The sequence below is a fragment of the Pelodiscus sinensis genome, chromosome 2, assembly GCF_049634645.1.
Source record: "Pelodiscus sinensis isolate JC-2024 chromosome 2, ASM4963464v1, whole genome shotgun sequence".
NCBI lineage: Eukaryota > Metazoa > Chordata > Testudines > Trionychidae > Pelodiscus > Pelodiscus sinensis.
This window is the reverse complement of record NC_134712.1, coordinates 196,868,320-196,889,703: the sequence shown is the minus strand read 5'-3', so window position 1 is coordinate 196,889,703 and position 21,384 is coordinate 196,868,320. Positions and strand designations below refer to the sequence as shown.

General features: G+C 39.6%; 1 protein-coding gene across 1 annotated transcript in view; it reads right to left on the bottom strand.

The window, feature by feature from the left end:
• SKAP2 (src kinase associated phosphoprotein 2) overlaps positions 1–21,384 on the bottom strand; it is a 158,691-nt gene that overhangs the window by 32,296 nt on the left and 105,011 nt on the right. The window contains exons 6-9 of the mRNA XM_075922173.1: positions 20,817–20,900; positions 12,449–12,573; positions 11,495–11,558; positions 10,849–10,959 (exon numbers count right to left, since the gene is read on the bottom strand). Coding sequence (XP_075778288.1) covers positions 10,849–10,959; positions 11,495–11,558; positions 12,449–12,573; positions 20,817–20,900 — 384 coding nt within the window. The remainder of the gene's footprint in view (positions 1–10,848; positions 10,960–11,494; positions 11,559–12,448; positions 12,574–20,816; positions 20,901–21,384) is intronic.

Here is a 21,384-nt window from a genome sequence, read left to right as displayed (position 1 = left end):
AATTTTTAAAAATTATTCAAGCATTTATGTCTGTAATGCATAATAATATGTCTATGTTTGAAATTTCACTATGGTGACAAAAGGCTACAAGCATATAAGCTTGTTCTTTGGGGGAAAAACACTAATATTTGTATTACCACATTAATAAAAATCAATGCCTTCACCAAGGTACTCATAAAGAAGATAGACACACACAGGAAGTACTCAGATGAAACTGGAAAGTCATTGCTTATTTGCTCAAAAGGAATGTAAACATATAAGGGCCTACTTGAGAGAGAGAGAGAGAGAGAGAGAGAGACAGAGAGACAGAGAGATAGATATTTCTCCAGGATGTATCCTTTTCTTAAAAATGACCTGATGTAAACATAAACGGGAACTCTATAAAGAGCAAATGCATACTGTGGGGAAGAGACAAGTACTTTTTTGTCCCCAATTTATAAACTTAATTTTACCAATCAAGGCAGATATGTAACAGATGGATTATCACCCGAATAAGCAACATAAGTGTGTCCAGCTATGCAGTTTCACCATAGCTAGATCTAGCTTCAACAAATATTTTTGTTTTGGGAGGATTTGAATAAACAAAAGGAAGGAGCAATATGTAAACAAGTTAAATCCATATTCATCTTCTTAAGTTGAGGGCAATATCTCCTGTTCTCTTTCCCCCTCTCTTCTCTGCTGCCCCTGCACTAGCATAAGCAGTAGGGATTCAAATCGAGGGACCACCGGTTTTACAAAGAAGCAAGCAAAAATAGCTCCAGCATGCTATATCATTTTTCAAAGGCCAACAGATGTTATTACACTTACATTCTGTGAAATTAGTACTCTTCATTTATGAAGGAATAAGGTCAGAAGGATGGATAGTCTCCATGGTATCTTCCCCTCCCCTCCCAGATTTCCTTATGGAAACTGATGCTTAGTCTGCATTACCTTGCACCATTCTTCCCCTGCAATGTGAAAGCTCACCTGGAAAGATGATGATTGTGTGGCTACCATAGCCAGAGAGGCTATAGGAGGAGAGGAGGGGACAAGGAGTAAAGAGGCAGCATTAGGCTTCTACAAGACTACTACTTCCAGGGAGTTGCAAAAGTTTCCTGAATATCTTATGGTATCTGCAGCATAGTTAGTTTCAAATTCTTTTAATGCTGCAGGGATAATCATACACCTCAGTTACAACTCATGACATCTCTAGAACAAGGGTGGGGAACCCTTTTTGGGTTGGGGGCTGCTGACCCCTAAGCAAGTAGGTTTTGTGTGCTCCAGCCCCCTGGTGGGAAAACAGGGGAAAGGAGGGCTGGAGGGCCAGCATAGGCTCCCCAATGCTGGGGAGAGGGAGCCCAGAGCCTCAAGGGCTAGATCCAGGCAAGCTGGGGGCCACAGGGGGCCACCCCTGCTCTAGAAGATGCAGCCCTCACCAAGAGCACAGGTGGTATTACAAAACTTTTGTCCTCCTGACCCTGGCATGCTGTGGGGACCAGAGTTAAGGTTGCCTTCAAAGACCATCATGTTGGCTGCATCCCTGCACAGAATTGGTGCAGCACTATGTGCTGTAGCTTCATCTCACCATGCCTTACACCAGGACTTTGAGGGGCCCTCAAAAGGCAGCCTGAGTCCTCTACATTGAAGAAGCCTCTCTCAGCCAGAATCACAGCAAAAAGGATAGTTAGAATCTTATCCTTTGATCCAGAAAACGTTTCCATGGAACTAAAGACATCTGTAGGTTTGGTGGGTCCAACAGAATAATCTGCAAGAATATGTACACATTTAAATGAGCTAAGGTTCCTGGCCCCTATCTGAATATGACTTATGCAGGGAAAGTTACTGGGTCCAGAGACTACATGATGGTTAAGCATAAGAAGAAAAATAAGATCTCATGGGGTATTTCAAGAGTAAATTCACATGTTTGTGAAGCACTGATTCGAAGATAATGAGGAGTGGGTAATACAAGTTGACAGGAAGACAGGAAGTAAGTTAATTATGCAGTCAAAGATTAGGTTAAATTAAAAAAAAAAAGACCCCCACTAAGATTGCATGCAATACAGTCCTCACCCTAACTCTAATGCCAAAAGCTGTCTAAGGGGAGAGATTATCAAACACCTATTTTTTATTGCTTGGATGAGATAGTACATTTGTTGTTTAAAATAATGCTTATGTTACCAGAAGAATAACCACATACTATAATAGTAAGAGTGGGAGAGAAAATACGTGGAAAAAATCATGTTTTTAATGAATTTGTAAAAGATAAAAGCCATTGTTTATTCATATATTATACACGTGCTGTTTTTCACTTCCTTCAATCTGCTACTGTCTTCCTCCACATGAGGGAGAATGGGGAGATGTAGAATAAGAACATGTTTATGAACCGATTATTACATGACCATTCACTAGCCTATCAAAAAGAAAAGGTATAAAGCTCCTCTTAAGAAATGTGTTTGAGGGCCTGAGAAATATGAAACTTACAAAGCTCCAGGCGTAATTTTTTTCTCTTTGAGCAGAAGAATAGGGGAAGGATGAGAAAAGGTGTAGAAACAACTATTTCTCAAATGTGAAATTCAGAGAAATTTTTAAAATAATTGCTCTTGCTAATTTTTTGACAACAGCTTTGAGTGATGCACACTGTTTCACTTGATCTTTGCTGTGTCTTCTAAAAAACACATAATTTTAAATGTTTTCAGGAGATCTAAATACAGGTTACCATATATTTATTTGCTTGACATCTGAAAACTCATTTTCCCTCTGTTTTCCAACATCCCTTCCTCCCTTATTTTCTATCAAGGCCCCATTTTGTAATCACAATCAGACTGGCTAAAGAGCAAACTCTTCAAGTCCTGTCAACACCATTCATTTATCAGACAGAAGGGCTGTGGCTGAGGAATGAAAGTTGCTCTGTCTACTAGGCACAAGAATCTGCAGGCTTTTTTAAAGCAAAATATTGCAATGTGAGGGGGTAAACATTGGTGCACAATGTTTTCACTAGCACACACAAATGACACAGAGATATGGACACTTTGTGATACTAATTATGAATAAGTTAAGATCACCTAACTTTAGGGTCCTGCTCTAGAGGTCTAGCTGTAAACAGGCAACCTTCAGTAGAGCTACAAGTGACACTATGAAAAGTTATAAGAAATATACGAACACCAGTTTATAGGTTCTCCAACAAAAGAAAAACCAAAGACCTTCTAACCAACCATTGTGGGAAATAACCTGGTAATCCTTTAGTGTCATTTTCTCCAGTAGAGAAGGAATTTGGGGTATATTGTATACATAATAGAGAAAAACAAACTGTTCAGTAATCCTATCAAACCCTGGACAGAGTGGTCTGTTTGAACATTCTCACTCAGAGGTAGCTGGAAATGTTAAGGTTCCATCAGCATCCAAAAATGAACCACCAAAAAAGGCCTTTCTCCCCTGAGGAAAAACTGTGATCTGACCTTTCAAATCAAAGGTCCATGACAAAGGAGCAATCAATTTCCCCCATTTCTAATCCCTTTCCATATACCACAGTCAAAATGCAATCAACTGTATGAATTAACTCAGACACCACCTGGGATAATGTGATGAGTATCATGGAAACCATGAAATCCTGAACAGATCCAGTCATCTATATGAGATATTTGGCCTTGGTGCAATGTCATAATCAGATTCCTCACCGTGGTTTTTTGGTTGGTTGATTGGATTTTTTTGTTTGGTTGGGTTTTTAAAATTTTTGCTCCCTCTACCCTGGATTTTCAGAGAGAGAACAGGAATTCTCCCTATTTTGGGAAGACGAGCGCCATAAATCACGGATCAGCATTGCACTCTTTGGGAACTTAGATTTTGTTTGTCATTTCTTTTCTCGCTATCTTTTTAGAGGTAAGAACTCAAGAGGATATATGAGGAATAATATTTTAAAAGTGGATGGAGCCAGGTTGGTGGGAGCAGTTAATGAGTATTGGTATTGTTTTGGTACATCTAATTTCTTCTTTTACCCGATTAAAATCAATCTGACATTGTACCTTTTTACTCACTATCCCCCTAAATGTGAGAGTTTAAAAAGGACACATAAGCTATACATTTTAATTATACTTAAGACAGACAGATATAAATGGTTGAAAGGCTCCTGCTTATTGATTATGTTTTGCTTGGCTTAATTCCTTCAGTTTCAAGGGGGGGGGGGGGGGAAGGGTGAAAGAAAGCTGGGAGTGGTGACAGTCCCTATATCATTAGAAGTTCACTGAGAGGGGGGAAGGGATGAGGAAATCTTACAGGGAACGATTTATGTCTACATTATCTGGTGCGGAAGATGGACTTTGTGGGCCACCCTACAGCTCTTATTTCAGCATCCAGCTGGGTCAGTTGTGTCCCTTTAATGCTTACCTTATGGAAGAATAACCCAAAGTAGCTACAGGAATGTAATGTTTCTCAACAGTATCCAGGGGCACTAACAGTTTGGTCTTGCACTCCTTAGATCAGAAATTCAAAGAATATGGGTTCCCAAGTTTAGCTGGATATGTATACCATGCTCATCACAGTGATACCCGAGCACCACAGAGTAGGCCCAGAATCTCTGTCATATATATGGGTAGGTCTAGACTACATGCTTCTTTAGAAAGAAGCATTTTTGAAAGAATCTTCAGAAAAAGCTTCTTTTGAAAGAAATCATCTAGACAGCCACAACTTTTTTTGAAAAAGCAATTCGCTTTTTCGAAAGAGAGCACTCAGGCACTCTGGATGCTCTCTTTCAAAAAAGCCTTGCTTGTGGTCAAGAACGCCTTTTTTCGAAAGAGCTTTTTCAAAAAAAAGGTGTTCTTCCTCGTAAAATGAGGTTTACGACTATCGAAAAAACTGCCGTGTTCTTTTGATTTAATTTCGAAAGAACACAGCGGCAGTCTAGACGCAGGTGAAGTTTTTTCCAAAAACAGCCACTTTTCGAAAAAACGTGTAGTCTAGACATAGCCTATATGTATAATAGACCTTGTACTGTGACCTAGTGACTTAAAACAATTTCTCATTTTTTTAGGATTAGTAAAATGTCCTACCACAATACTTATTTGCAATTTAGCATTATTGCATTGCTTCTTAATTACATATGGACAATGATAAAAAGAAAACTATTTTGCTTTCACCAGAGGGAACTTTAGGTCCATAACCCTTTGAAGATGTTCATGCATAAACAAAGCGCTGTTAATACTTAACATAAAACCAGCTGTCAAAAATGTAGTCAACAGTGAAAAAGCTATGATACAAGTAAAATTACTTTGTGTGATTGTCTCTCTCCAGGATGACAAGCTCCTCCGAGATGGGATTCTATCTCTTAATAACAAACAACTTCTGTCACATAGCGTTCACATCATATTGGTTTTACAAATCAATAGTGTCAAAAGTAGTTTAACGTAGGTGCAGAAGTAGTAGTAAAAAGAATGATTGATCAGTGGTGGAAAGAAAATATCTTATTTAAATAAAAAGTGAATTTCTGTAAATGTGATGCATGTTAATTTGTTTTGAACGATTTTCTTAAACATCAAATTATATGGTTTGAAGTAGCGACCTTTTTGATATGCAAGCCTAAACCTTCAAATTTTAAGTAAACAAGCTTGAAAATGCCAACAGATAGTGTAGATTTTACTCTATATTGTGGTTTTTTTTTTTAAATGTTATATTACTTCTAAGAAATACTGGCATAAAATTCATCATTCATCAAATTGATCATGGCTTTATATTATTCTTCTCCATAAACGTACATGGCTTGGCATAACAGTTGGGTCAGGCCACATACCACTAGTTTTTATGAATGGAACTTTGAAGCTAAAGTGAGTTTTACATGGGAGTAGGTGGAATGAAGAAAAACTCTCTTACTCAACAGTGCATGTAGGTCATTTACTGTAGAATAAGAAACTAACCACTTTAAATTCAGTGATTGTTACAGAATACCACCACCTTGACTTAATAGTCCCAAAATTTGAAACTGGGGGAAAAAAGTCACAATTGGAACGAGTAAGATTCATATCCAGATAAAGATAAAAACAGCGTTACAAAAGCATTTTAAAAATAATAAAAAGCAGACAATTCCATTTAGCTATATGGAGTTTCCATCAAGGAGTAATGAAAGCCACTTTGGAGTGCAAATGAGCCATGGCAAGCGGGGGAATAGGCAGATAGTGTTACTAGGCTGGACATGTGCCTATCATCTTGATGTTCCATGTTAAGTTGAAAACAAAGTTTGGTAGGCAAAGGTTAGGGTAGGTATCACAAACTGCGTATGCAATTTGGTTTATGGTTTACTGCAGCACATTTCTATGCACAAAACATGCTGTTTGGGGATGAGGGAAGTCACAGAAACTGTGAAAAGTCCAACAGTGCAAGGCCAGATGCTGTATGGACTTTTCATATATTCAAACTCAAAAAATGTCACAAGTTTTATGACCTTACAACTGTACCAAATGCCAGTTATTGCAGATGTTTGGACTTTGGGTGCACCTCTGGCAAAAAGAGACTGAACCAAAGTAATGCTCACTGGGGACATTTTTCAATATAAAACCCTGCAAAAGGACACCAAGGGCACATGATAGATCTTAGAGTCTGCTGCTGAGAAGCACATGCTAGCTCTCTTTGCAAGAAACAGGAGAGAATATGTCCAACATCTGAATGACCCACCAGTATTTTAGCTGCTAGATCCTCTCTCTCCTCTCAACCAGATGGGAAGAAGGGAAAGAGATCAATTAATGTCCACCTGCTGCTACACCAAACAACAGATTTTTTTTAAAAAGGACTCCTCCTAAATGGAAAGTTTACATACCTAAGAATCTAGCCCAGAGCTTGTCAATAAGAAAAGATAATTCACAGATATGAGAACCTTAACTTTTTTCTAAATTTGTGGGCTTTAAAGCCAACGTTATTTTAATGTATGACTGTTATATATCCATAAGCACATCTGGGAGGGTAAATAAATAAATAATCTAATGAAAGTACTGCCCCAAAATACAAAGTGTTGCCAACAAATCTATACAGGCACGTCAGACACTAGATTTATGTAGTTCCTAGGAAATTATGGATTCCTAAACAAAACTTTCATACATTTCAAACAAAAAATCTGTACTAATTTCTGACTATCAATATGAAATTTACAATTGATTTTCACTGTTTCTGTATATTTTGTATGCTTCTAAGCCCTTCGTCCAACTTTTCTTCATTTTATTACTCATATAAATATGTTAATTTCACTGTTTGAAACGACAATAAAATATTTTGAAAAAATGAGTAAATTTAATTTACTCTTTAGAGATGAGAGGGTAAAAATGTCCTACACACAAGAATAGTGTAATACAGGCAGTCCCCGAGTTACGCGGATCCGACTTATGTCGGATCCGCAGTTACGAACGGGGCCCTTCCTCTCCCTGGTCTCCAGCAGACCAGGGAGAGGAAGCAAAGCGGCGGAACATGTGGCCAGCTGACAGCCCAGACGCGTCTGGGCTGTCAGCTGGCCGCGTGCTCCGCGGCTTTGCTCTGCTCTGCTCTGCTTCCCCTCCCCCTCCCCCTGGTCTGCAGACCAGGGGGACGGGGAGCAAAGCAGAGCAAAGCCACGGAGCCCGAGGGCAGCAGGATAGCCACAGCGCGTCTGGGCTGTCCCGCTGCCCCCGTGCTCCGCGGCTTTGCTCCGGACGCCTGTGGTACAGCAGCTGGGGCGCTGCCGGTTGGTCCCGTAGCGCTGCTCTGGGCGCCACTGGACCAACCCAGCAGCACCCCAGCTGCTCTGCCCCAGGTGTCCCCAAGTCAGCAGCTGCTGAAAATGACCAGTGGCTGACTACAGGAAGCCCCTGCCCCGGGCTTCCTGGAATCAGCCACTGATCAGTTTCAGCAGCAGCTGACTTGGGGATGCCTGGGGTTCTTAAGTTGAATCTGTATGTAAGTCAGAACTGGCGTCCAGATTCAGCCACTGTTGAAACTGATCAGTTTCAGCAGCGGCTGAATCTGGACGCCAGTTCCGACTTACATACAGATTCAACTTAAGAACAAACCTACAGTCCCTATCTTGTACGTAACCCGGGGACTGCCTGTACCTACAAAACAAGTAATAAAATCTTAATTTCCTTACTGAGATCTATTTTAAAGGGATTGCTTTAAGGTGATTATCTGTCTTCTCTGATTTGTTTTTAAAGAAAGACTTCATTATGCACACATCCTCACCATATATATCATCTGAAATTGTTCAAAATACTTCCTGGAAAAGCTTTTTCTAAAATTCACCTTTCATTTTGAATCTCCAGAATGATAATGATCTTAAGGCAGCTCCCTCCATGCACCAGCTCCTAGGGAGACAGCTTGCCAACCCGTGCTGCTGCCTCTGTATCAGCTCTCCAGGAGCGGAGCCGACAGGTGGGAGCCAGTATGCAGCAGGAGCTGGCTTAAACAGCAACTTCCAGTGTGCCCTGGCTCCCGAGGAACCAGCTGCCTCTCAGCACTACAGGTGCATGTAACCACTGAGATTATCAGCAGTTACACAGTTACCTGCTTTTTAATATTCAAAGTATTCACATTCAGTGGAATGCAACATAGCATCAGCATGTATGGATGAACTGCACAGAATATTTTTCTAAATACTATTAGTGCAGGAGCTATTCGCCCACCTGAATCCTGCGTATTTGGTTGTTTTGTTGTTGTTTTTCAAAATCAGAGCTAGGAGAACATAATTTGTGCTCCTCTATAACTGTCGCATTCATCTTCACTTACTGGTTGTTCTGAGTTCTACATAGCTACCTGGGAACTTCTCCATCTACCTTCTAGACTCCATGAGTACAATTTATAAAATGTGCCACCCAACTTTATTTTTTCTAATGGACAAAATACATAGGCGTTGGATATGTTAGGCAGGGGAAGGCATGGTCCTCCGAAACTGCCAGACTGGCCCTGCTCACACTCCAGCCCCAGAATGCCTACTGCTCCCCTCTTCACCCCACCAAGTGCCTGCCCTCCATGTGCTCCGGGCTTGGAAGGCTGGGGCTGCATGTCTTCCTCCTTCTTCATGTTCCAGGGACAGAGAGGTTTGGACTGCATGCAGCCCAGGGAGGCTGGAGCCAGGCACTCTCCTCCCTCCCCATGCTTTGGGTCTGGGGAGGCTGGAGCTGTGCACAGCCCGCCCTCCCCATAGTCTGGGGCCAGGGAAGCAGGGACCATGTGCTGCCCCACTTCCCCATTGTGCTGTGGGCATTTTGGCTCCTGCAGGGGGGCAGGGCCTGGAAAGAAGGGGTGTGGCTAAGGTCAGGGCTGCCTCCAGCCCTACCTTCACCCACCGTCCATGATAAAATACTCAACATGCAACAAATATAGGAAACTATACCTATGTCACATGCAATTTATCTTTTCCTTTAAGTTACTGGTTGACAGCAGTGCTTCCTCTGAACAGCAAAAGAAAAAGAATTCTACCTATATATTTTAGAAACATCTGTCTGTGGGTCTGTTTGTTCAAGAACTCCTAAATGGTAAGAAGCAGGGCCATCAAATTTGGTATGCAACTTTCTCTTACCCGAACTTAAAGTAAGATCAGGGCTTGGTTGTGTCAAGAGAAGAGGAAGTATTGGGAACGGGATGGGTTACCAGAACATGGAAAGAGAGGGGCACAGAGAGGAGGGACGCGAAACTGAGAATGGCTTCTAGGAGTAGCGAGCACTCAGAAGAGAGCTATACTGCAGAGAGACCACTGGGGACAGCAGCACTACAAAGAAAGTGGCCAGCAGGGCTGGGGCTCTGCCATCTTGCCTGGCACTAAACCGGGTAAGTAGCCCTGCTATCCTAAATCCTCCCTCCCCTGGCATTTGGCTGCAGCACAAAGAAGGAGGGCAGAGAAAAGGCCCCTGATAGCCACAAGGGCTGGAGGGGTAGAGGAGAGAAAAGGCCCCACCCAAATAGGACACCCCCCCCCCAAACCCAGAGCTTCTCTTCACTCCCCAGTCCTAACTCTTGTACCCCTCAAGTCCCCAGTCTTCTGCTTCTGGAGACCCCATCCCGCCACCAGGCCCCTGTCTTGAAGGACCTGGGCAATGCTGGGTAAGTCTTTTAGATGCATACAAAATGATTTGAGTATTGTCATTTTTTGCTTTAAAATGTTACTTTTACATATCACAATTGAATCTCTCATTTTCAGACAGCTTACTAAAACATAAACAAGAATAAAACACGTCTTCCTGCTATTTTACTGTCTGTAATAAACTGCAAGGCCTACTGCCAAGAGAAAATTTTACAAGATTTACGTTTGATTATCAAGAGGAGTAAATGTTTGACCATGTCTGAAGATCCAGAGTAAGAAATCATTGTATAATCAGATTCATGCTGGATGATATGAAAAAACAAAGTCAGGCTTCCAGTGCCTTTATTTACAGTTCATCACCACACCTTTCCAACCCAACACATTGCACTGTTGCAAGGGTTTATGAGATCATATATTAGACAGAAGCTGCTAGCATATGGAGTACATGGAGAACCCCTGTTTAATGCAAATGGCAAAATAAAGAAAGAAAAAATGATGGACAGGTTGGTAGAAAAATCTGTAAGGCAAGTCAATATTTTAATTAAAAAATTACCTAGGAGAGACAATGCTAATGAGCCAAAATTCCCACAAGAATATTTTTATTATTTGTCTGATTTTGATGTCCTGACTCAACAAAGATGGAAATGTCCTCACTCAGGCTTGGTTAAGGGAGCATATTCTTTTAATTACTATAGTAGAACATTAGAGTTCAAAACACAAGGGCTTCCATATTAATCTGAGAATTTTAGCCACTCATTGTCACTCCCTCACAGTTACCAGACCGGAAACTGAACTTCTGTCAAAACACATCAGATTTTTCTAGTCACATAAAACTTCAGAAATACCTGGAAGTTCTTCATAAATGTCATCATCTATTGGTGCAGTGGTGACTGGAGGAGAAACTTGTTCAATGTCATCATATTCTTCCTCCTCAGGAATGACACTAGAACCCAAGTCTGTAACAGCAATTTAGAAAATTAGCATTTACAGGAATAGAAGATGAGCCTAAATGGAGGTTTGTGCAGCATACAGCACACTATTTTAAGAGGATTTTATTGAATCTTAAGAACAGCTGAAATTGCTTTTATAGGTCCTTATGAAGTATATAAACTACTGTAGTTTTCAGGTGTCAGAAAAGATCTTCAAGATAAATACCAACTGAAGAAAATGAAAGTTAAGTTAAATTGTGGTCCCCTTCTAGGTACCATGTAAAATGCTTTTTGGTTATCAGATTCTCCAAGAGGTATAGGGATAAACCTATCTACAAAGAGTTAAGATATATAAAAATATTTAGAAAAACAAACAGTCTTGAAGAAGAAGAAAAGTAATGCAAGAAGCACAATGCAGATGAGACACAGCACAAGCTATCTGAAGCCAGGATTAAAAATGGTTATTGTGTATTATGCACATATTGTACACCTATTAGTAAATAAAGCTATTATGAATTAGCACTATTAAAAACAAAGAATATTGTTTTACAGATTGACTTACCTTGTAGTACAAATTTGATTTCCTGTACCCATTCCTCTGCTTCTTTGGGAGTAGCTGCTGTAAACTACAATAAGCATAATATTAATAATAGTTATAATTGTAATATAAATATAACCAACATCACATCGGTAATGGAAGGAAATGTAGCATTCTTGTCACTTCTTCAAGGAACCATTAGTAATTCTCTTCATGTCTGCTGGTACTTTTCTTGCAAGGATGCTTCTTATAATGTACAGTTAATTTTGACAAATTTACGTAATTGAAGCAGAGGATGATGGATTTGAAACTCTGATCAGCAGCTGGCAGCTGTGCAGAAAAAAGCTGCTTCTCTTCATCAATGTCAAAGCCAGAACTGATGAACAAAATTTGCCCTTGACAATTAGAAGACACCCATGAATTTCTTTAGACTGCTGGATACAGTTTTCTTAAAAATGTTCTTGTCAGATTCCAACACACTACCTGACAACTTAATTAACTGGCTTTCAACTGCAATCTCAGATATTTAAAACTTATTAAACTTACATTCCATATTGATGCCTAGCTGATAGATCTTTGAATTGCATAGCTGATATGTGCTTTTACCTTGATATGCCTTGCAAAGTCCTAAGCAACACAATATGCATTTAACTCAGATGTTTCTTCTTTGATAACTAAATTTTTATAATATAATTCATCCCAAAAATCATGTAGACCAATTACATCTAGATTGTATAGATAAAATGCTAACATCAAAATGACCAAAAGATAAGAGTAATGGATTTGCTTGCTCTTGTTCAAAAAGATAGTAATTGAGCTTAATCTTAATTTTTAAATGTATTTCTTTATTATATGAATGTACAGTGTAAAAAAAACAGCATTCCTTTTTTTCATTAACGTATCAGAGAGATTTGCCTCCATAATGGGAATCGTAACGGTTTTATCAATTTAATTTCAAGACGACATAAGAAGTCCAACCTGATAAATGCGTTTATCGGGAGCCGAGATTTCAAAACAGCAATCTTTCTTTCCATCCTTCCGAAGGGTATTATTCATTCTGACGGCATATCCATCTAGACCAAATTCACCTTTCTGTTGTTTGTCTGTTGGAGATAAAAACAAAGTTAGAACTTAATTTACAACAGTAAATGTAAGCGGTCCAGCAGGTTATCATTTATTCAGATTTTTTTTTTCTGTTTCATGAATATTACAATGAACAGGGAGGTTTTAAGCAAAACAATTAGATGATGCTTTTAGAGATAAGACTTTATTTTAAAAGGAAGTATAAACTAAAGTACATTTTATATAAGAAGCCTAAGCAATCCCATAAGAAGATGTCTGCAGATGGTGGACCTGTTTAGTTAGAAGTGAGACACTTGTATCAAAGGAAAGCCAAGAACTGGAACACACAAGACAAGCTTACCATAAGTCAGTCTCTCAGTTTCAATGGGGAAACCTTTCTAGCTTCTAACTTGCTGAGCCTCATGCTAAACTTATTACCATCTTCCCTCAAAACAGTAAACTTCAAATTCACTTTTAAGCGGGTGTAAAAGCTTCTCTTTCTACTGAATCCTCTTCCGGATGCACCTCTTTTGTGCAAACTCCTGAATCAATTTAGAAGTTCATTCAATACCTGCAGTGTGTCCCAAGAGAATTCTCCACCTAACACTACCACTGGCGAATTAAAAGCCAAGAAGAGGACTGAATTTGATCAGAGTTCAACATTTATATCACAGACAATTCCAGATCTCAATTCTATGGATTCTCAAGATTCTTGTTTATAAGGGGCTGACTTACAGACAACTAAAGCCAGGGTTGAAACACAAAAAAAGGTTAGATTAAGGTACCTCTGCTTCTTTTAGAGACTGTACACTCTTCAGGATACGGCCCGTACTGTCTTTATATGTGGAACGTCCAATATAAATAAAATTTGAATAAGTAACAACAATAATGCTAAGATCCACAATCTCTTCATGCCATTCTGCTATACTCCAAGTAGAGATGGCTGACATCTGTACTGTAAAGTGAGTTGTGCGATGCTGAAGGCCTATTCCCCTTGCCATCCTGGGGATAATGCAGAGGAATGCTGTGCAGCCCTATTACATGGGAAAATGCTCTATGCTTCTTCTGTAAATAAAAATATGTGATTCCTTTCTTGACCCACCCATACACCCGTTTATGCAGAGTCAGTATGTGATGCTACCTGGGCATGCCAGGGGTTCACAGACAGTCACCATAAAACTACTTTGCTGGCAACCCCACGTGCACACAGTCCCAAATCTATTTGTGCTGCCCCACTACAACAGAGTGAGTTTTCACCCAGGTCAAGTAAATGCTGAGCAACAAATTAGCACAAATAAATTAAGAGTATAAAAATGAGTTCTCTGTCTCCTTTTCCTAGTTACTCCTTCCAATAACTTTTGCTATGTCTATTAACTACTGTTCTATAATATTAACATTTTATGTCTGTTCGCATCCTCTCCACATGTGCAAAATTCATGGAATTATAGATTATCATACTGACGCAGGTACTAGAAATAATAACTTGCAACAGGCTAAACCAAGTCCCTTTTCAATGAAATTCATTTCAGTCTAGAAATATTATTGTTCATTCACTTATGACCTCAGGGAGCAGATGAAGTAGAATACATTAATTTCTCACTCTCTGTGCTGGAAGTTTATCAAAACCCAGAAAGACAGCAGCACACAGCTGGAATAAACAAATACCAGGTTCAAAAGGTAAAACCATTTTGTCAAGATAAAAATGAGGCAAGTTATTCAAATTTAGTATCTTGGAATATTTGTGAGAAATTCTCACTTGTACTGATGACTGCTTTATATGGTAATACAATTTTTCAGAGTTACTCCAGAATGATCTCTATACCTCTACAAGTTCCTTCAAAAACAATACAATTAGACTACAAAGAATGCAATACAGCCTGTAATACATGAGAGCACAGCATACGCCATTCATATGGTCTTGGATTGTGTTTTTATATCATCTTCGATTTCTCTCTCAAAACACAAAACTCCAGTGCTAATAATAAATCAAATTTACAAAATAGGCTAGCTACAGGATTGCAATTTTCCCTTTCTGGTCACATATACAATGAAGGTCTCAACTGAGGCCCTGATCTTGTAAAGACTTTCACACACACTTAATTCTACACACTGTGAACAGTTCCACTCAATATAATAGAACCACTCCCAGACCTCATTCAAATCCCAGTAAAGTCAATGGAAAGATACTCATTGACTTCAACAGGCTTTGGATCATGCCCACAGTGTGTATGTTAAGTATGTGCATATGGCTTTGCAAGACCAGGCCATCACTGAGCAAATTCCTTTTTTGTATTTTTACAGAGATGTCATGCAGTTATCAGTTTACAACAGAAATAGACTTCTGGATATCCTGAGCTCTGCTGTGGTGAAAAGTTAAATGCTTTTTACCATTTTAATTAAAATAGCTCAGACATAAATGTGTTTACTTTAATATAGAAGCTAGTTTCTTACTTATTTTAGTGTCGGCATATTTTAGGCATGCATGCATTCTTCTGCCTGCTGGGAGACATTCTGCATTTTTTCAACTAAATTCTATGAGATCTGGGAGAATTTCATTTTCCAATTCCTGCATCTCCAACTCAAACCAGAGATTTTGCCGATTACAGTATAAGTGTGATGGAGTGGCCACGGGAAAATAACTACGAACACAATATGATTTTCAGTGAAAGGGTAGCATTCTCATTGTCTTTCCTCCTCCTAACAATAGATTTGTAATCTGGTATCTTGGGTCGTTACAGTGTGCCACACACTGCAATAGAGTTACACTGATAATGATACTACAGGGGGAAATGAAAAGTATCAAGCCAACTTGTTCTCGAATCATCCTGCTAAATTTATTCTCTGAAAGCCCATTTCCGAATGCAACTTTATATTGCTCCTATCCTCTCTCTCGGCTGCATGTCAAAACAAAGAGAAAACTCTGGGACCCTGTAGAGAATTTTTGCTTCACAAAGCTACAATAGTATAAAATGAGTACAAAGCAATGAAAATCAGGCCTTCTGTATTCGTTTTGTAGAGCAGCTTTGATATAAGCCATCAAAAATATTTTATAAAGATCAATAGTAATATGAGAGAAACTTCTTGGGAGGGATAAACAGGATAAGACAGGTATGTTTTTGACTGAGATTTGAGAGTCTGTCAAGTGGAGAAAAGCACTCAAGGCTCTTATATCAAGAGCTGTGAAATATTGTGATGAGATGGAGATGAGCCAAGTGCTAGATGGGCAAAGGTAATCCTGAGGGAAGCAGAGAAAGACAAGGTTTTCAAATGGCTTTGGGCAACTGCATCCATGAAGAACTTTGAAATAAAAGAGGTTGCACCTTGAACTAGATCTTGAAATGACTGGGCTGCCAGCTTGAAGATGAAGCAGATGTGGCCATATTTTTTAGCACATGTGAAAAGGCTGCAGCGTTGCACAAATCCTGAACTATGGAGAGAGCTAAGACTGTGGAGAAGGGAGGTGATAGAGCAAGGCATGAAGAGACAAAGACAGAGTGGGATTTCAGATAATGATAAAGTATGTACAGTACTTTTATTTGTTAGATTGTAATGGCTATGAATTACAGATGCATGCAGTATTTACTCATATCTAGATAAGCGTATTATTCACCCGAGAAACTGAAGCAGCTCTAAACTGTTATGATGACACTTCTATGATCGGTTAGGTGAATGGTATTTTGGCAAGCATGCAAAAGTTGAAAATGTCAGCTATGCGTGACAGTCATAAAATTTTGATCTGGTAAACAATATCAACTGTTTCTATGACATAGGGCTTGTTTACAAAATGGAGTAATGTGCATAATGGCATTTTGATAGTTTCTAAGTGCTGCAAGACTATTTGTTGTTTAGAAATTACACTGCCCTTCTGGAAAAATTTAAACTGTGCTAGCATGTTGTGTGTTAATTTGTTCATATACATCCTGCAAAAAGATTCCCAAGTGTGCTTTAACCCAGTACAGGTTGGACTTCCCAAAACTGGAACTCTCTAATCTAGCAACACCCATGGTCCAGCAGGACCATAAATGTTCCTGAACCAAGGAGTCCTGGCTGGGATCCCCAGTGGCAAGAGGGCTCATGGCTCGGAGCCCGGCAGGGCTGGGACCAGGGCCAGAGCCCCAGTGGCACAGCTGGGGCCACAGAAGCACAGTAGCACAGCTGGGGCCCTGACTGCAGGGCTGGGGACTCAGCAGCTGTGACAGCCCCAGTAGTGGTGCCGAGACAAGGATGCAGCAGCCCTTGTAGAGGGGGTAGGGACACGGCAGCCATGGCAGCCCTGGTAGCGTGGCCAGGGACATGACAGCCGTGCCCCCCCTCGTAGCGGGGCCAAGGATGCAGCAGCAGCTGCAGCAGCCCTGGTAGCGGGTGTGGAGGGGAGTGGCTGGGGTCAGCAACAGGGAGAGGTTGTGGGGGGACCTCCCCGATCTGGCAAATTCCCTTGTTCAGGACCGATCTGGTCCTGAGGGTGCCGGACCAGAGAGGTCCAACCTGTATACCAGAAGGGTTTACCCAGACCACGTTCGTGCTTTTTAGAAATTACATCCATGGAGTATGTCTTTCATAGGAACCTATTACCCTCCACCTGTTTTTCCTATTTGCTATCTGGTCACCCGAACAAGCTTATGTTATTAGAATATATCTAACTCTTCCTTAGTTTTGAGATTAAGGTTCTCCTAGGTCTCTGAAACTCTTTCTAATGTTCTGCATTGTTTCATAAAGTAGGTCTTGTATATGAAGTAAACATGCTTGCTAAATATTAAAGCACTAAAACCTCCAAATGGTTTAAGAACTTCTAATTTTGGAACAGCCCTTTCAAGACATATGTGCAAGAATGCATTTCTTTTACAAGACTGAATAAGTATGCAGCCATTTTTAATATAAAGGTGCTAATGCACGAGCAAAAATTTTACTGCCTTGTTACAAATATAAAACAAGCAATAACCTTTTGCTCTTAAAAAAAGGCAAATAACCCCAAAACAAATTAACAGGATCATGAAAATGCTGATAAAAAAGTAGTTATCAAATCATTTCTGTGTCACTTTAAAAAACATGTCTGCTGTATGTATACAGTGCATTGACTAAATAATCATTTGAGGGAAATTGGAGCTATAGTACTTATGGCCAGATATTCAAGAGAGCTCACCAAAAAAAAATGGGAACTGCAGAATACTTCTGAAAATCCTTGCCAGACTAAACTGAGTAGGATTTCTGTTGCCTTAAATTTCATCTTCAGGAAAACTGAGTGAAATTCCAGTGGGTCAAATGTCTAAGATGTACTATATAAGATTCCAATTTATATTTTATAGGCTGAAGTGAAGAATTGGAAGTTATTGGGCCATACTCTTGGTCTACTATGGACTCTTTAAAGGCAGCATGACAACTTCGGTACGGGAATGGCTCCTCAGAGCTAAAGAAGTGGGCATAAACTTAGAACAAGTTTATGACTATTTTAAGTTGCACTGGGTGTTGATAAGGGAAGAAGAATTGTGAAGAAAAGGTGCCTCCTCTTACCTCCGATGCTGCACAGAACATAGCTCAGCTAGATTAGAGAACCTAAGCCGCTGTTCTACATTCTGCTTGATCAATATTTTCTTGTCTTTCATTTTCCTTTGGACTTCAAAACTTTAACTATTACTATTTATATATATTTAGGTAGAGTCTAGAGGTTCCATACAGGATCCTATTGTAGGCACTAAACAAACATGTACAGCTATGACACCTAAAGCTAAACTGAATGCTTGATTGTGCATGTAAATATCCCATTAAAATCAACAGGCACTGCAAACATGAATCTAAAGGCTAAATTATATACCATGAGGTTTTAAGAAAGAAGAAATCTTTCACCAAGTTGTATGTGAACCTGTGTTCTCATGTGTATACTCGGCAAACCAATCTCAAATTGCTTCACATCCCCGATAGAGAGAGTATAGGCTTGTTAACTGGTTGTTACACTGTTGTGGTGTCTTTTCTTTCACTTTCCGCTTTCCTATGCAATAGTTTTCAATGGACTATTTCAACAGTATTATTTGTGACCTAAATATAATACTACAGCTAGAGAAAATCCTGTAAACACCAGAGTTGGTGCTTACTGCTTTGAACAGAGGACATGAATATACTGTAAAAGCTAACACCATCTTGACGACAAGGCTGGTGGATATTTTGAGCTAACTTGATACACTCCTCAGTATTCAGATTAAAATTAATGGAATAAAAACATATTTGATATTGCTATTCTTGTACCTGCAAAACCCCCACTAACTTGTGACCATAGGAATTATATGCAAGAAAAGAATACACAATTCTAACCCATTTTAGGTTAGTCACAATGAAGGAAGGGGAGAAACAGATATATTCTAGGTAGAGGGTTACACTGTATATTCCTTTTATTTTATACGGTTTGTTTCCTGCCATTGCTTAGGCTGGTAATATAACTGCAAAACTTGACCAACCTCATGGCTAACATTAGTAAGAAACTTTTATTTTAATCTGTGTTGAAAATCAAATGCAACCGTCATAGAATACTAGAACTGGAAGGGACCTTGAAAGGTCATCAAGTCCAGTCCCCTGCCCTCATGGCAAGACCCAGTACTGTCTAGACTATCCCTGATAGATGGCTATCTAACCTGCTCTTAAATATCTCCAGAGATGGAGATTCTACAACCTAGGCCATTTATTCCAGCGTTTAACCACCCTGACAGGAAGTTTTTCCTGATGTCCAACCTAAACCTCCCTTGCTGCAGTTTAAGCCCATTGCTTCTTGTCTTAGCTGACTGGAGGTTTTGCAAAGAAATTAAAAACCTCACATAACAGTTTTAGAGACAGCAAAAAAAATGTACTGATAAAAAAGGTTGATGTTACTAATACACTAATGATATACTCCACTCACAAAAGGTAGATAGGGGGAACAGATAGAAAAGGATCTTGAGATTTTTGTATGAGAAAAAGAAATAGTAAAAGAAACAAGCCAAGATCATCAAAATGTTTTAAGACTTCAAAAAGAGGCCGTCTCTCAGAATTCCAAAGGAAACAGCAAAGGAAATGAGGAAACATGTAACAGATTACTTTTAAAATTTCTGGAAACAGGGAAAGCATCAGAGTAGGAAGAGGGAGCTGTAGCAAGAGGAAAACTACACACGTAAATCCTGTTGGCATCGAGATAAGACAAGACCCCTAGGTCTGTATTTTTTTTAAAAAAGAAAGAGACAAGATTAAGTAGAACAGCATAGCTGAAGAATGCAACACTTTGAATAAGACTTACGTTACCAAGTTTGTCAAACAGTAGGACAGAATCTCTATGTATAAGTCCATGCTTGAATAATACAAATATAATGGTAGCAATATACAGGCTGGACTTCTCTGGTCTGGCATCATTGGGACCTGATTGGTCCCAAACAAGAGAATTTGCTGGACTGGGGAGGTCTGCCACCGATCCCCAGCAGGCACCCTGCCTTGCTCCCCTCCTACCCCCGGCTGGGCTGCTTACGCAGCTGCTGCTGGCTCCCTGTGTGGCCCAGGCTCCAGTTCCTGTCACAGGGCTCCTATCCTGTGCCGCCTGGAGTAGCTGCAGGGCTGGGGCTCTGACCCCACCCCCATGCAGACGGGGGAAGCCGCAGGGCTCCAGCCCCGGCCCCGCACAGCCCCAGACCTGGCCCCGTACAGCTGGGGAAAGGTGTAGGGCTCCGGCCCTTTTTTCCTTTTTATGTATCTTCATAGAAGAAACCAATCTGACTTTAAGACTTTAGTCTGAGTGCGAATGTTTGGCTTTTAGGCAAGACACTGTGTTGGTTGTGTACTCAACAAATTTGAGATGGAATATTTGAAAGAGAAACATTGGACTGCAAAATGCAGAATTTAGAGAATCATTTTTCAGAATGTCATACTTTAGAGAAAACAATTTTTTTTAAATTGGACAACCAATTGGACTACAATGAACTATGGTCTAATGAACTGAGAATGGGATTATGAGCCTAACACCTAGGAGAGCTAATTCTGGCTCTGTTACTGGCTCACAGTGTAGCCTCACAAGTAATTTAATCTTTTTGCTTCAGTTTTTCCATCTGAGAAAAAATGAAAACACCACGTAAAGTGTTGAGGGGATTAATATATATACACACAATGCTTTCAATATGCAAAACATTGTGAAAAAGTTAATTACTCTTGTAAAAGATTAATTTGCTATCTCAAGATAGACTTAGCTTCTCAGCCTCCTTCTCTCCTAAAGCTTTCTTACTTTTCCACATATAGAAAGAAAGAGAATGATTAAATACATTTTAATAGTTTCTCATACCTTTATCACTTCCATAATAATAGAAGACTGTACTACTGAGAGCACACCAACGCTTCTGCCATTCAAAGCCAAGAAAACTGTGGTCTGCAATGAATATACAATTCATGTTAGACATATAAAATGTGTATTTTTTCCAGTGGGGAGAAAAGGAAAAGAGGTGTCCAGAAGGAAAACTTGGGAGTAAAAAGGAGAAGAAAATAAAAAAGAACTTGAAGATGGAGAAACAGTAAAGATAATATAGCCTTGTGTGGCATTAAAACAATTTTATAAATACTTCTATAGTTGTAACACAACATTAAACAGGTATAAGGAGAAAACATAGGGATTTATACAAATATTGACTGAACCAAAGCTAAGCTCAGTATTTTTTTCTTGAAGGACTATACATCTTGATGATCCCCAAAACTTGAAGTCACACACATTGTTATATGCATTCTTCAAAAATACCCCTACATCTTTGAATTGCGTGTCACATTAGAAACTCGTTGACTCATCACAGGGCTCCTCAGTTGATAACAAACTATGATTATTTTCTTGTATGTCACAATACCAGCTACTTGAAATTTCC